The sequence below is a fragment of the Microcebus murinus genome, chromosome 2 (assembly GCF_040939455.1).
Source record: "Microcebus murinus isolate Inina chromosome 2, M.murinus_Inina_mat1.0, whole genome shotgun sequence".
Classification (NCBI taxonomy): Eukaryota; Metazoa; Chordata; class Mammalia; order Primates; family Cheirogaleidae; genus Microcebus; species Microcebus murinus.
In genome coordinates this window covers 80,518,948-80,536,335 of record NC_134105.1, presented here as the reverse complement: position 1 = coordinate 80,536,335, position 17,388 = coordinate 80,518,948, and the positions used below count along the sequence as shown (strand labels likewise).

Below are 17,388 nucleotides of genomic sequence, written 5' to 3'. Positions count from 1 at the left end.
ATCGTAAAGGTCTTCATTCTCGTCTTCACTTGTCTTGTGTTCTTGAATAGGCTGGAGGAAGAGGAGGGGTTGGTCTTATTTTTTTTTTTTTGAGACAGAGTCTCACTTTGTTGCCCAGGCTAGAGTGAGTGCCGTGGCGTCAGCCTGGCTCACAGCAACCTCAATCTCTGGGGCTCAGCGATCCTACTGCCTTAGCCTCCCGAGTAGCTGGGACTACAGGCATGCGCCACCATGCCCGGCTAATTTTTTGTATATATATTTTTAATTGGTGGTCAATTAATTTATTTCTATTTTTGGTAGAGACGGGGTCTCGCTCAGGATGGTTTCGAACTCCTGACCTTGAGCAATCCGCCCGCCTCGGCCTCCCAAAGTGCTAGGATTACAGGCATGAGCCACCACGCCCGGCCAGGGTTGGTCTTATTGTCTCAGGGTTAGAAGAGGTGGAGGAGGCAGGAAGGGAGGCAGGAGAGGCAGGCACACTCAGTGTAACTTTATGGAAATATGTCATAATTTCTGTCTGACATTTTTGCTTTTTCATTTCTCTGAAAACGTTGCTATACAGTACCAATCCTTCTTCCACTGTTTGCTTTAGTTTCAGTTGCCAGAATCATAGAAAGGTCCATGTTGTAAAAGAAGTCAAAGCAGTCTCAAATAATCAGAACGCTTTTGCCAGATTGTCTAAAGTCAATTTGTTTTCTGGCATTGATTCTTCTACATCTTCTTTCTCATTGCCTGGCACTGGTTTGGAAGCACTCTTCTCCATCAAGTTGTCTTCTGTTAATTCCTGTGGTGTGGTCATAAAACCTATGAAGTCATGCAAAACATCTTGATACATTTCTTTTTTGTCCAGCAGGAATTTATCATTTTGGGTTTGATGGCTTTCACAGCTTTTTCTATAGCAATGATATCTTCAGTGGTGTAATCCTTCCAGACTGGGATGATGTTCTTTCTATCAAGGTTCTCTTCCATAAAGTACCATGTGTAATGAGCCTTAAAGGTCCTTATGATCGGGGATCCAGAGGCTGAATTAGAGTCATTGTGTTTGGGGGCAAGTGGATAACTTTTGCATCTTTGGTGTTGAAATCATGGGGTTCTGGGTGGCCAGGAGCATTGGCTAATATCAAAAGAACTTTAAAAGGCAGTTCCTTACTAGCAAGGTTGCTTCCTGATTTCAGGGGCAAAGCATTGTTGGAACCAATCCAGAAAAAGTCTTGTTGTCCAAGCTTTTTCATTGTACAACCTAAAGATGGGTAGCTGGTGTTCATCTTTTCCCTTCAAGACTTAGGGGTTAGCAGCTTTATAGATAAGGGCAGTGCTTATCATAAACCCAACTACATTGGCACAAAACAGTAGATTTAGTTTATCCTTTCCTGGCTTAAATTCTGGTGCTTGCTTCTCTCCCTTGCTAATAAATGTCCTTTGTGGCATTTTTTTTTTTTTTTTTTTTTTTTTTTTTACAGAAGAGGGCACTTTTGTCTGCCTTAAAAACCTGTTCAGGCAGATATCCTTTCTCCTCCATGACTTTCTTAATGGCATCTGGAAACTTCGTCTCCTGCCCTTTGGTCAGCAGCAGCTGCTTTTCCTGTTATTTTGACATTTGTTTTTAAAGCCAAACCTCTTCCTAAAAGTATCAAACCATCCTTTACTGGTATTAAATTCTCCAGCGTTAGGTCTTTCACCTTCCTTTTGTTTTTAGTTATTGTATAATGACTTCACTTTTTCTTGAATCATATTAGAGGCTATAAGTATGCCTTTTTTTTATAGCAATCCTGCACCCACTTAAGAGCTGCATTTTTAATATGAGACAAAAAGGTATTTTGCAAAAAGTACAAGGTTTTAGTGTGTGCTGGCATAGCTGCAGTGAGAACTCCACAAATTTTCTTTTCTTTTTTACAATGGTCTTTATGCTGAATTCATTTATCTTGGAATAGTGGACAACAATAGCTGCAGACTTCAATCAATGGTACATATCAAGGAATTCATCTTTTTCCTGTAATGTCATGAGTTTTCTCTGCTTCTTACACTTCCAGCATAATCAGTGTGGCACTTCGTGTGTGCCCCATGGTGTTCTTCAAAGTTTACAGTATTGCATTAAACATGATAAAAAATATACAAGAACCACAAGAGATCATGATATGCAATTTACTGGCAAGAGGAATGGCTCACATGGAGGTGATTAGCATCACATGGAGTTTTAAGCGAATACTTGCAACACTTGAGCTCACTGCAATAGCAACAGGTGGCTATGAAATTAGTATAGTAGTGCAGTATATATTACAGTTCATTTTATATGCAGTTATGATTTAATCTTACATATTTACGTTTGTTTACATTTCTCTTGACTGCAAGTGGTGCCGTGTATTTGTGTGTGTTGTAAGTTTTGATAAATTTTTAAGTTTTTATAATAGATTTGTGTATATTTTATGGCAGTAAATGATAAAATAGACTAGTATCTGCATATGTTTTATGTATTCATGACATACCTTTTTCTTAATTTTTTCAATATTTCTAGGCTATGAAGTTTGTGAATTCTTTCAAATTCCCACAAATCTCCAAAAAATTTTTCAATATATTTATTGAAATAAAAAATCCACATATGAGTGGACCCATGCAGTTTAAACCTGTGCTGTTCAAGGGCCAACTGTAGTTTGTAAGTGCTCTTTTTTGGCTTTATTTTGTCTTCTCACTACAGGGTGGTGATGAAGGTTGCAAGATGAACGATGACATAAACCATGTGTTGTAGACATTTAGATAGATTTGCAATGCCTAGACTTTTCTCTTAATTTTACTACTCATAATATATTGTACACATCAACATCATAGAAAAGGTAGGGCAGTAGTTTGAAGAGTTTATGGCTTGTGATGTTTTATGGTGTATTTACTCTTATTATATCGATTTTTGAAGGGTTTGAATATTAAACATCTAGCTCTAGAGTGTGACAGAGGTCTAATTTTTGTCATTCATTTATTTATTCATCCATTTAATCTATTATATCACAAATTGCCCTAGTTGCGAGGGATATGATGATAGACAAGATTTACTCTTGTTCTTTAAAGAACTCCTAGCCTTACACTTAAATAGGACATCTGGACATAGGACAGACAGATACATAGAACAGTGTGATAACTTTGGTTAGAAGCATACACGGGCTGGAGGGAATTGGGGGAGAGCTTCTCAGAGAAGATGGTCTTCAAGTGAGGCCTCAAAGAATGAGTAGGAGTTTGCCAGATGCATGAAGCTAGGAAACAGGATTGTTCAAGAGAAAGCAATTACTAAAATATACTACATGTTTGGAGGCATGATCAATCTTTTTCTTTTGATGACTCTTTTGCATTCTATGTGTATATATTAATGGAAGGATAATGAAATAATGAGCAGGCTCTATCTAGTATTAACACACTCAGTATTCATGACTCTTCAGTTCTTAAATTTCTGCTGACTCTAATTTATTCACAGAACCAGCTGCTAATCTGTTGTTAACCAATCAACCTATTATTTATTGAGTATCTGTGTCCTTGTTCTAAATAGTCTTCACGGGAATGCCAAGGTCATGCATTGATAAATTACTTTGCAAGATGATAGCAGTTCCAGCCTTGCTGAGCTATTGAGTAAGTGAATGGTATAGTTCTTTTCCTTTTTATTTCAGGGATCAGCTGTGAGTCATACAAGTGCATCCAAAAAAACAGAAATTAAAGTCTACTGGAATGCTCCAAGCAGTGCCCCGAATCACATACAGTTTCTGTGAGTATAAGAGTTTACAACTGGAACTAGTGTAATTGAAACCATAGTAGTGTATCATTTTCATACCTACTGGAAATTCATCTGCACAGGTTATAGTAATGACACCACCAATGCTTTTCCCCCTCCTACCGGTATATAGCCAGCACCTAGCACAGGACCTGGTACCTAGCAGGCATATAATAGACATTTTTTTTTTTTTATATAATAGACATTTGTTGAGTGACTGAAGTATTGTACTGCCTTAATACTAATAAGAGCCATCAATTAATACTTGAGTCTTTTTGTGTGAGGATACAAATAAAAGTCCTGAAATTTGGATGACTTTTTTGCGGTGTTATGACTCTCAGATTAGCTTGTCTGAAAAGTAAGACCCTGTATGTTCCTAAAAATTATGAAATTCAGTAGAATAAAATGGTACTTCTTCATTAATCCTGCATGCAAAGGGAAATGGAATGTCATAAAGCCATGTAATGGTTCCTGGGTGGTGTTACAGACATATATTTTAAGGGTAGGGGTGTGTGGTTGCTATCCTGTCATGTCTCTGTTTTCTGATTCACTTTGTTCACAGGTTCCCAGCACACGGTAACATAGCTTTGCACCTGTGCGTTAGGTGGAATGTGAAAAAGGGGTGTGTGTGAGAGCCCAGTGAGAGCTGATGGTTATTTATGTAGGCTCTATATAGTTTCCTGCTGTAGTTTGCTACACATGCCATTTTGAAGAATTCGAATAGTGTGCTATGAAACGAGGAGTAGTATGTTCTTTATATGCAGGGAGTAGAAATCTGGAGTTTAGTCTCTGGGTCTGGCATTCATGGCTGTTGTGAATATGTGCAAAGAACAGACAAGTAAGAAAAGAGAGGGATAGAGGAAGAGAAAGCAGTAAGATGTCATCTAGCAATGGGGCAGAAGAGAGTCATTAGAGATTCGCCTGAAACAAAATCGGTAGTACTGTTAGATACTCAGTCATGTGTTCCTAGTTCATTTCCTTTTTTTTTTTTTTTCCCCTTTAAAGCTTTGATTTGATTGTGGTGGGCCATAATCAGGGTTCTAATCTCACTGATATTGCATTTCAGGGTCACAGTTGTGGAGAAATATAAAATCTACTGGGTGAAGATTCCTGGTCCTGTCATTTCACAGCCAAATGTACTTCCTTTTACAACACCTAAAGCTACAATAGTACCTTTGCCAACACTGTCTCCAGTTTCCCACTTAACGAAATCAGTAAGTAACATTTTTATAGCTTTACTAAATGCAATCTAAAATAACATGTAATCAAATATAATGTCTATATGTTATAAAATGTAGAAGAGAAGGAAAATAAGACATTACATAAAAGTAAAATGCTTTACTTAGTTTTTTCTATGTGAGCAAAGAGGTATATTTGTGGTTGGAAATTGTGATTCTGTGCTTGGCAAAGTGCAAAGAGAACTAGCTGTACTGGGTTGTGGTAGGAAGTTTTTGGGAATCTGAAGGAAATTCTCATTGCAACATTATGACTTAAAGGTTAGACTAGAGGGAATGGTCATGACCCTGCATGTTCAAGGTGTGGTTATGGCATTCACATGTAGTCTGTGCTAGTAGTGGATATATTTTCATTTCAAAATAAATCTGGTGAAGAAACAGCTTTCTCTCTTTCTCTGTTTCATATAGCCAAATATCAAAAATGGGGAGGGAGCTTAAGCTAAATTTAGATAAGATTTGGAGGAGGTTCTTGAAGTGATGATATAACTCTTAGATGTCATTTCATTAAGGTCAAAGAGTACTAGAGAATTCTATATGCTGAACCACAGAAAATCTCTTGCAAACTCATCAGCTAGAATTCCATTTAGGCCCTCTGAATCAAAAGAATTGCGATTGACAAAGCATATTTTGGATAGGGTAATGCATATTAGAAACATTAGGAAGAAGGGTTTTACTGCAGGAAATTCTGATAAATTAGAATTCTTAATTCAGAAGTGAATATAATAAGAAAAGTCTTGAGGCAGGTTGTAACAGTTGAAAGAACAAATGTGGGCCTAAATACTGACTTGTCTGATTTTTATGTGTCTTTGGATGAATTACTTAATTTTCAAAGTCTCAATTTATTCACCAATAGAATGAGAAATAATGATGTTAGCACAGTATAACTGTAAGAATTAAACAAAATAATGAATGTCAGTTTTCTAACTCTGCTTTGCACTTAATAGATATTCAGTAAACATTAGTTCCTTCTCTTTTTTCTTTGCTTTATTATCCTTTCATACCTCTTTGTTCACATAAAGAAGGCTAAGTAAAGCACTTTGCTCCTGTGTAATGTCTTACTTTGTTTCCTTTCTTGTTTACATTTTATAATACATGGACATTATATTTGATTACATTATTATGAATGCTACACTTTTGTTTGACCATACAATTAGATCTGTTATTTGTGCTAGCTCTCAGTTTAGTCTTATTAGCTTTAGTCTTATTGCTTATTTAATTAAAAGCTGCTTTAGGGGAATAAATAGTCAGTTTGGACCTGAGCTTCCCAGTAGAAATCTGTTTACTGTTGTCTTTCCATATATTCGCATAAAAGGCATTAGCTCTTATTGGAGCTTGTATTGTGTCTCTGCGCCAAGTTTATAATCTCTAATTATAGGAAAGTTCATTGAGAGTCATAGGATTATACCATTTTTAGAGCTAGAAGAAACCTCAGGGTCTCTTTCTTTCAGTTTTCTTGTTGTATAGTTGAAGGGAAAGGGATCCTGAGAGAATGAATTCTTTGGCAAATGTGATGGAGTGAAGCAGAGAGCAGAGAACAAAGTTTAAGTTTCCTATCTTCTAGTGACTTGTTCTCTTCACTCTACTATGCTTTGTCTTGACATTTCCATTAAATCTAGTTACATAATGTTTAGGTCTCTTCTGAAAAGTCCTGTCACTGCCCATTCTACAAAGGTGCTCATTTACTTTGTCAAATTGCAGAGATGATCCTTTTAAAAGACTCTTCCTCTTATGTTCCTTATCAAGAAGATCTGGATTAGATCACTGTAGATTGTTGCTTGTTTCTCCCTCCAGTAAATCATTACTATTATTTGGAGTGGTGGCGTATATCTGGGGAGCCATTTTTTCTTATTTTAGTATCAAATTTGAATCTGAATTGTAGAAGCAGAATCCAAAATCTAAATATAATAACTTGGTAAAGGTTTGATTGCTTACTTTTTAAAGATTTCATCTTTGAGAACTAGAGGAAACCCTTTATGCAAGAATATCAATGTCAATTAAGTATCAGGGACTTAAATACTCCCTAAGACGTTTCTTAAAATTTACCAGAAACTTTGCTTCAGAACATGCTGAATGTGAAATGTTTTGTGTATTAAAGGAACCTTAATACTCTTGCACGATTACAGTCCAACTAGTGTTATGTTTTCCAAACTTTAATTAAAATTAATGAAGTTTAAAAGTTCAAAACGTTTAACTATTGCTCTGATCATTTCTAATTTTTAGGATATGCCTTTTGTTTTCTTATTTGAATCCTTATTATGAAAAGATATTCTCATTAAAACCCATACTTGAAGATAGTGGCTCTTCTGTCATTGACAATGAACTGCTTCTTCGATAATTAAGATTTTTTTCCCTGCCATTTTTCTAGTTCAGTGCCTTGGACTGTGGGAACAAGAAGTTCTGTATTAGAAGTCCTTTGAACTGTGACCCAGAGAAGGAGGCTGCCTGTATCTTCTTGTCCTTCACAAGAGATGACCAATCAGTGATGGTTGAAATGAGTGGTCCTAGTAAAGGCTATTTATCCTTTGCACTGTCTCATGACCGATGGATGGTTTGTACCTCTCACTTGCATAAGTGGTAATAAAAGGACAGTCACTGGAGTGAGCTCTGATCAATATAGATAAGCTGTTTGTTCCAGAATGAAATGATCATACTTAAGGGTAGAATGAGAAAAGAGAAAGTAACTTAGAACAGATTCCAAGTTAAACAGCTCTGAATATTTTATGATTTTAACAGTTAGGCAATTATATACTTCCAAGAACAGACTGTCCTAAATAAAGTTAGGAAAATCATTTTATTTCCAGTGGATTTGCCATTTTATGTCTATCTCTTTGCGATAAAGCAGGAAGCTCAGTTAAAAAAAATCGCTCTGCATAAAATGTCATGTTTCATGTAATGCCTTTCAAATCATAGCTGTTTACTCAGGTGGCCAGAACTAAAGCATGTGCTCCTGCTCTCGGTGTCCGATTTTAGTAGTCTTCAGTTCATTTCCCAAATAGAGAATTAAACCTGTATATCCAGGCAAAATGTATTACAGTAGGCTCCTTTGTCAGATCTGCAGAAAGCAGCATTTGTTTTAAGTGGAGTCTTGCTCTCCCTGGGTAGTGCCGAAAGGATTAAATGATCCTGTAGGTGGCAGCCTTGTGCTGTGGTGTGGAAGACCAGGGCCTGCATAAGCACCCCAGTTTCCCAGGGAGCAGGAAGAAGAGTTTGGGGCCAGAACATATGTAAGTCTTGTTTAAGCAGAGTTGGTGTTGGGAGGCTGGGGATGACCACAGATGGAGAAAGCTCCTTATTTCCACATTAGCAGAGGCAAAGAGTCTTTTCTTGAGTTTTATTCCTATCAGGATTTAAACTTAGTACCACTTCTTTAGGGAATCACATTTCAAAAATAGAAAAGGAAGTGTGACATGGCCACGATACAGGAAATAATGCTTCCCCTGAAAGTGCACTCTGGGTGGCTGCAAGTATCATAGAAAGCTGAAGCAACTTTTTTTAGGGGCATGCCATTTTAGTATGTGTAGATGACCTATATATTTTACTATATACCTCTAGAATGCACTTGCTATCCTCTGTCATTAAACAAAGGATATAAATTAAATCTATGAGCTATAAGATATGTCATGTGCTTTAAAAAATTAAGAAAAATTATGAATCTTTCCCCTTCAATATTGCTCTGTTTTTTTTTTTTTTGAGACAGAGTCTCGCTTTGTTGCCCAGGCTAGAGTGAGTGCCGTGGCGTCAGCCTAGCTCACAGCAACCTCAAACTCCTGGGCTCAAGCAATCCTGCTGCCTCAGCCTCCCGAGTAGCTGGGACTACAAGCATGCGCCACCATGCCTGGCTAATTTTTTCTATATATATTAGTTGGTCAATTAATTTCTTTCTATTTACAGTAGAGAAGGGGTCTCGCTCTTGCTCAGGCTGGTTTCAAACTCCTGACCTTGAGCAATTTGCCCGGCTCAGCCTCCCAGGGTGTTAGGATTACAGGCGTGAGCCACCGCGCCCAGCATCAATATTGCTTTTATGGGAAATTTTATACACACTCAGATGACGCTGCAATTGCTCAAAACATTTTCCTCACTTCCCTTTTGCAATTGCCGTTAGTCCTGTAGTGTATTCTTTTGGATGTTCTCAGTGCTGGCGAAAATGAATCAAGTTTGATGTGTAAGGTAAATCATGAGACAGGATTAAAAATAAAATGTGGGCCGGGCGAGGTGGCTCATGCCTGTAATCCTAGCTCTCTGGGAGGCTGAGGCGGGTGGATTGCTCAAGGTCAGGAGTTCGAAACCAGCCTGAGCAAGAGCGAGACCCTGTCTCTACTATAAATAGAAAGAAATTAATTGGCCAACTAATATATAAAGAAAAAATTAGCCGGGCCTGGTGGCGCATGCCTGTAGTCCCAGCTACTTGGGAGGCTGAGGCAGGAGGATCGCCTGAGCCCAGGAGTTTGAGGTTGCTGTGAGCTAGGCTGACGCCACGACACTAACTCTAGCCTGGGCAACAAAGTGAGACTCTGTCTCAAAAAAAAAAAAGTGACTATAAAGTAATAATGAAAAGTGGTGGTAGGGCTTGTTGTTGTGTGAACATGATAAAATTAGCTATGAAGGAAATTCTGAAAATGAGTCCAAAAAAGGACCAACTTGTTGAATAAATGTATAGATTCATTGGGGTTCATCTCTAAGGGACAGCATTCATTTAGATATATGTTCTAGTCATTAAAAAAATCTTGACTGATTCTAGCCACTTTATAGCCAAAGTTCTTGCTGTTGTATACTAAAACATTTCCTTCCACTGGTCACATAAAATCTGTAAGCAAGAGGGAAAGACACTGCCACTGCCTTGAGTGTGGTGATGAGTAGCTTACAGGTAGGCCAGTTATTTCTGTTCTAGATTGTAGGCACTGATGGCACAAAAGCATTTATCTCTAATTCACGATATATTTATCTTACTTAGAAATCTTGTCTGTTTTCTGGTATAGTACTCATCAAAAATGTTTATAAAAAAACTTAATTATGCAGGTGCAGTTGATTTTCAGAGCAATCTTATTTAATGATTAAAATCATCTGTACACCTGTTTGCCTAAATTGGGGGAAATGAATCATCCTCAAAACATATTTTTAAAGTGGGTATTTCTATTTCGGTTGTTATTTTTAAATTTTTAGGATATTTTTATGGCCTGCTGTCTCTTTTGAGTGTATAATGTAAATTTAAATACTGAAGGTATCTGATGTTGTGAATACTGATTAGATAACCTAAATTATACCCTTTTTTCAATTTGGCTTGTAAATTAATTATAGCAATTGTTTTGGCACTAGGCCTCATCACTAAAATTGAAATGTATAATTTCTTATATTTTTGCTAAAAATGACTCACTAATGTCTGAATTTTAACTGAATTTCTGAGTACAGTGAATCTTCACTTAATGTCATTGATGGGTTCTTGGAAACTGTGACTGTAAGTGCAATGATGTACAGCAGGTCCTCAAATAATATAATTTCCCTCAACATCATTTTGTTATAATATTGATGAGGAAAAAAAATTTTTGTTTTGTTAAACGTTGTTCCGCTTAAAGTCACAGTTTCTAAGAAAGAACCTATTGATGACTTTAAGTGAGGACTTATTGTACATGCGTCTTCCCTATTTGAGGTATTTTTTAAAACAATATAAAGTCTTTCAAGTACAGACATTATTAGCTTCCATTCTTCTCCATCCCCTGTCCTTTATCATCTTGTTCCATACATGATCTCTCAGTGCCCGAACTCTCTAGATTGTGATTTCTAGCTGCCGGCTGGTCTCGTCCAGTTGAGTATTCCTGGACAATGCAAACCAACATCTATAAAACTGAACTTATAATCTTCCATTTTAATGTCTCTTTGTGTTCCCCTTTCTTGGTGATCAACAAGCAGCTGCCATTATTGATTGCTTGCTTCTTGTCAGGTATTGTCCTAGGCCATTTATAGAATATCTCATTGCTGCTACTATCCTTGATAGTCAGAGATATTTTGATTGTGACTTAGTACATCTCTTTCGTTCATCTATCACGTCCTTCTCCCTTCTATCTCCAGCTTTTTGTTTTGAAAAGTTTAAAACCTACATAAAAGTTGAAAGAATGAACATCCAGAGTGGCCTCACCAAGATTTGCCCCTTTAGCTTTCTGTCTCTATCTACCTATCTATCTCAATTGACTTATGTGATGTATAAAAATACACCTTTTTTTCTGAATTATTTGAAAATAAGTTGTATATATCTCATGACATTTCATCTCTGAAGTTTTTAAAATGTGTCTCCTAAGAACAAGGACATTCTTCTACAATTACCACAACATCTTAATCACATTGAGAAAATTTAACAATGATAGGATAATTTTATGGAATATATAGTCTATATTCCAATTTCCCCAGTTATCCTAATAAAGTCTTTTGTAAGTGTTTCATTTTAAAATTTCTATCCAAGATTCCATCAGTTATCACTCAATGAGTTTAGTTGTTATATCTCTTTGATTTCCTTTACTTTAGAACAATTACCTCTACCTTTTTTCTTGATTTTTTTTTTTTCAGGTCACTTATTTTGTAGAATGTTCTATAATTTATACAATAGATTTATGTTAAGATTTTTGGCACAAATACTACAAAGATATGTTGTTTCCACATCAGTGCATCATATAAAAGTTGCACAGTGTCAAATTGTTCTGTTATCGATGATGCTATGTGTGATCACTGGTGTCTGTTAGGTTTTCCCATTGTGAAGGTACATTTTCTTTTTGTAATTAATAAGTAATATGTGGGATGATCCTTTGAGTCTGTGTTAATATTATGTTCCCCAATAACCTGTTACCAAATGGTTTTAGTATTTATTGATGTTCCTTCTCTGAATCAGTTGTTACCTTTGTGGTTGTAAAGTGGTGATTCTCTAACTTATTAGCTGACATTCTTCTGAAAAGAAAAAGGTTTCTTTTCTCTGCACTTTCCCTTCCCTTTCTGAGTAACACTATGGGCTAATGGATTCCTTTTGACCATTGTATTGTAGTTTATTACTACCATTCTTCTTTTGGATGGTCATGTTGACCCAAATGTGGCCATGGGAGCCCTTTTGAGCTGGTTTCTGTGCCCTTTTGATGTGTCTCCATCAGTTTTTGAGCATGTCTTTATTTCAATATCATAATAAGATATTCTCCACACATACTTTTATGCATTTCATCACTTCTCAAAGGAGCTTTGCTTCCCTTTAGTAGCAATTGTATTTAGAAATCAAGATTTGCGTGCTAATGCATGTTCATTGCTGCTGATTTCCCAGGAAATTTTGATTCTATCTTTCTAACATACCTCTTTCCTTCTCATTTTTATTGTCTCCTTCCTGGACTGCTGCAGTAACCCTTCCACAGTCTTCCTGTGTCCATGATTTTCCCTTCCATTTTATCCTTTCACACAGCCATTGGAATTCTCTTCCCAAGTCACAATTGAGATGGTCTCAAAAATATCTCCCCAAACTTTTGGTGAACCTTTGGTAACTATAGAAAAATTGTTCTTTTTCTTTAGCATTTGTTTCAATATTCTTCAAAGTCTTGAGAATATTTGTTGGAATTTCCAGCCTTCAAACTCTTTCTTTCCTCTTTATATATTTTAGCTAACAAAATTACTTGTTTCCTAAAATTTTCATGTATCTTTATATTTGTATATCTTTGATTGAAGAAATTCCTCAGCTTAGAAAACCTTTAATCTTAGCTCTACCTTATCCTTATATAAATATATTTTATTCTCTAAATTCTAATTAATTACCATTTTTTCTGATAAGCCTTTTCCAATTCTCTGGCCATACATAATTTGTCTTTTCTTAACACTTTGCCTGAATCTCTATTTTATCATATTTAATGTACTACTGTACCTGTCTCTCTCCTCCATTAAAACATAGGCTTTGGGCTGGGCACGGTGGCTCATGCCCGTAATCCTAGCACTTGGGAAGCCGAGGCGGGCGGATTGCTTGAGGTCAGGAGTTCGAAACCAGCCTGAGCAAGAGCAAGATCTCGTCTCTACTATAAATAGAAAGAAAATTAATTGGCCAACTAATAGATATAGAAAAAATTAGCCAGGCATGGTGGCGCATGCCTGTAGTCCCAGCTATTCAGGAGGCTGAGGCAGTAGGATTGCTTGAGCCCAGGAGAGGTTGCTGTGAGCTAGGGTGATGCCACGGCACTCACTCTAGCCTAGGCAACAAAGCGAGACTCTGTCTCAAAACAAAACAAAACAAAACAAAACAAAACAAAACAACCATAGGCTTTGATTGTAAGAACCATATTCTAGTCATCTTTATTTTTTCCACAGTATCCAACACAATGTTTTCTCACAGAGTGCATTCCAAATGCTTAAATCGAGAGGGGCAAACTTGGGAGAGAGCTTCAGTAGAACCCAGAGATTTGGTGGAACTTCTTATGTTGTATGCTTTCATGCTCCAAATGAGGGGTTCTAGAACTGCCTGGAGCATAAGGTTGTGCTAGAACCTTCTCTTACCCTTCATTTAAAATAGTAAGAACTGAGAGTTTTCTGTTCTTTAGCCTCATCATCTTCCCCAATATTTGGACAATCTGCCTTTATTGATTTAGTATTTTAGTTTACTTCTTCTTATCAGTTTGTCTCAAAATCAGCCATTTTGTTGTATCAATTTTTTTTAAATAACAAAAGAATTCCTATGCTTCACCGATGATGGACATTCTAGAATATATGCATTATTTAAATTGGGGTTCAACAAACTTTTTTCTGTAAAGGACAAGATTGTAACTGTTTTAGTGTCTGTGGGCCATATAGTCTCTGTTGCAACTACCCAACTCAGTTGTAGTACAAAAGCAGCCATAGATAATACATAAATGAATGGGTGTGGCTGTGTTCCAATAAAACATTATTTATGGACACTGAGTTTGACTTTGGTATATTTTTATTTGTTATAAAATAGTCTTCTTCTTTTAATTTTTTTTTAGCCATTTAAGGATGTAGCAACTATTCTTAGCCCATGAGTTGTAGCTACAGGTTGAATCTGGTTTGCAAGCCATGGTCTGTCAACTCTTGGTTTAAGTTATGACTACTCCAAATTTCTTATCTGAGCTAATTCTGATTTGACTATAAAATGTATAATAGTGAATAATTGCTTTGCTAGGAGTATGTCCTTGACAGTTTTCAAAAGTAGAACATTTTAAAATAAATTTGAATCTGAAAGTATAGAAATATATCAGAATTTAATATTGGAATTTATAGCAAAATTTATTATAACTAGGTAGTCTTGGATTTTAGAGAATTTAGTGATTAACACACATAAAGAACCTGGTTAAATAGTTTGTGGAGAAAATAAGTGAAATACCAAGTTATAGACAATTACTTAAAATTAAGATTACTCATTGGTCCACTGTTTAAATGTTTTTTTTTGAGACAGAGTCTCACTCTGTTGCCCAGGCTAGAGTGCTGTGGTGTCAGCCTAGCTCACAGCAACCTCAAACTCTTGGGCTCAAGCAGTCCTTCTGCCTCAGCATCCCAAGTAGCTGGGACTACAGGCATGTGCCAACACGCCCAGCTAATTTTTTCTATATATTTTTAGTTGACCAATTAATTTACTTCTATTTTTAGTAGAGATAGGGTCTCGCTCTTGCTCAGGCTTGATTTGAACTCCTGACTTTGAGCGATCCATCCGCCTTGGCCTCCCAGAATACTGGGATTACAGGCATGAGCCACCATGCCTGGCCCTGTTTAAACATATTTTGAAGTTACAGTCTGCCCTCTCCTAGTCACTTTAAAGAATAAGATTTAGCTTTCAGAGTCAAGGAATATTGGAGACTAAAGCATAGGTAAGAAGTAGACAGACAAAAAACTCCCCCTTGAGCTCAGATATTTTTGTTTCAATTATGTAACATTAGATCTATTAAGTGTGTTCAATATGTGGCAATATTTGATTACAGCATCTTCCATCTTAAGAGCTACTAAAAATATCTGATATAATGCAGTGTATCCACAATCGTTAAAACATATAGGACATAGATATTTATTCACAAATAAATATGTGGAACAACATTTGTGATAAATAGTAGAAAAAGGTAACAAAGCTATATATATATTTTCCCATTTGGGAAGGAGAAAATAGATATGAATACAAATAGATTTAGATAGATATATACAAAAGCATTAAAGTGGTATTCAACTGGTGATTGACTTATGGACATATGAACATGTTATATGTCTATCTTTATCTATTATTTTACACTGAAATTTTAGTGCTTTCATATTATAACAGAATTATTTTTAATTAATAAATTGGACAGCCAATTCTCTAGAATTCATAATATCATTCAAGATTGAGTCAGTAAGTTATGTTTTAAAAGCATCAAATAATACTTGATTTCCTTAGGGACTTTTCTTTTTTAAACCAAAATGCTGAAAGTCCTTTAAACTTTTTTCATTTGCAATTGTTTTTCAGGGTGATGATGATGCTTATCTGTGTATTCGTGAAGATCAGACAGTGCACATGCAGCCTTCTCGTTTGACAGGGCGAAGTCACCCTGTGATGGACTCCACGGTGGGTGTGAAAATTCTGGGAAACTCCACATGGCTGGTCCACTTTCCGGCTATGTGGCTATCACTGGCACAGCTTGCTGCAAGATAGTCTCCAATCCCTGCAGTCACAGCCTGGCTTGAGCAGGTGCCTGGCAGCAGGGTTCCTTTCACAATGATTTCTGAGAAACTTTTCTGTACTTTAGATAGCACAAGACAAATTTCTCTTGTAGGGAAAGGTGAATTCTTGCTTGTGTTACTTAAATCCTTTTTGTTGCTTCTTACAAAAAAGTATTTTATGGTTTGTTAAGATAGAGCATTAACCCCTTTTCACAAGCTTACAGACAGGTTTTCTTTCTTTTCTTTTCTTTTTCTTTTTCTTTTTTTTTTTTGAGACAGAGTCTTGCTCTGTTGCCCAGGCTGGGGTGCAGTGGTGTCATCATTGCTCATTGCAACTTCAAACTCCCAGGCTCAAGTTATCCTCCTGCCTCAATCTCCTGAGCTAGGAGTACAGGCACGTGCCTGCTAAGCTAATTTTTTTGTTCTTTGTAGAGACAGGGTCTCGCTATGTTGTCAAGCTGGTTTTGAACTCCTAGCCTCAAGTGATGCTTCTGGCCCTGCCTCCCAAAGTGCTGGGTTTACAGGCATAAGCCATCATGCCCAGCCCCAGACAAGTTTTCAAGAAGAGACTTATGTTAGTGACAGAGTTTCTTTTTTTTTTTTGAGACAGAGTCTTGCTTTGTTGCCCAGGCTAGAGCGAGTGCCGTGGCGTCAGCCTAGCTCACAGCAACCTCAAACTCCTCGGCTCAAGCAATCCTCCTGCCTCAGCTTCCCGAGTAGCTGGGACTACAGGCATGCGCCACCATGCCTGGCTAATTTTTTCTATATATATTAGTTGGCCAATTAATCTCTTTCTATTTTTAGTAGAGACGGGGTCTCGCTCTTGCTCAGGCTGGTTTCAAACTCCTGACCTTGAGCAATCCGCCCGCCTCGGTCTCCCAGAGTGCTAGGATTACAGGCGTGAGCCACCGCGCCTGGCCGTGACAGAGTTTCTTGACTAGTGAGAAGGAGGAGCACATTTGGTTAAAACTGGTGCCCACCAGTTGTCTTAAGTGCCCTTTGTTGGCATCTGTGTCAAAGGTGGGCTATTTCAGGTAAAGGAGTGTCTTTTTCACAGGGCAGTTGACAAGCAATGAGCTCTGAAGGAGCTGTAGCTATCACTTAATGACATAGCAAATGAGCTCTGACTGAACAGTAGCTATCACTTAATGACATAACTATCCAGAGCTTTCCCATGGGGTTGCCTCTCACAGCTGGCTTGGAACTTCTCCCCAGTTACATGTTGCATTTTGGCCACTCGGGTATTACTAATGGTTTCTTCAGTGTTTTTGATTGTATGCTAGTGGCCAAATGGAGTTAGTTCATCTGCTAAAATTTCCAACCCCGGTTGAGGAATTGTAGGGTTCTGGCTCAAAGTAAAAATAATATTTTTGCCAAATGGGATAAAGACAAATAAACTGGGAGAAAATGTTTCTTGTACTCTTCAAAGAGGAAGTGGAAAAACAATGATACTGCAGACAAAGCATACACATAAGGTCTTAGAAAAAGGAAATTGAACAGGGCAGGATTTTGATCATATCTTATTTTTAGCAAATATCTGGGAAGTGCTAAGAAGACTTATTGTGTATGTTTGTAGGATACTCTTGAAGATATGGCTTGGAGGTTGGCGGATGGTATTATGCAGTGTTCCTTCAGAAGAAACATTACCCTTCCTGGGGCTAAGAATAGATTTGATCTAAACACAAGCTACTACATATTTCTAGCAGATGGTGCAGCTATTGATGGTAAGAATATTAATAAAAACTGTCTTTTCAAGCTTTT

At 37.1% G+C, this 17,388-nt stretch overlaps 1 protein-coding gene across 2 annotated transcripts in view; it reads left to right on the top strand.

Moving 5' to 3' along the window:
• The window catches only part of FRRS1 (ferric chelate reductase 1), a 46,049-nt gene that overhangs the window by 9,978 nt on the left and 18,683 nt on the right, over nt 1–17,388 (top strand). For both annotated transcript variants that reach the window (XM_075999882.1, XM_012748630.3), the window contains exons 4-8: nt 3,648–3,742; nt 4,815–4,962; nt 7,349–7,531; nt 15,434–15,532; nt 17,204–17,351. In XM_075999882.1, the coding sequence (XP_075855997.1) occupies nt 3,648–3,742; nt 4,815–4,962; nt 7,349–7,531; nt 15,434–15,532; nt 17,204–17,351 (673 nt within the window). The remainder of the gene's footprint in view (nt 1–3,647; nt 3,743–4,814; nt 4,963–7,348; nt 7,532–15,433; nt 15,533–17,203; nt 17,352–17,388) is intronic.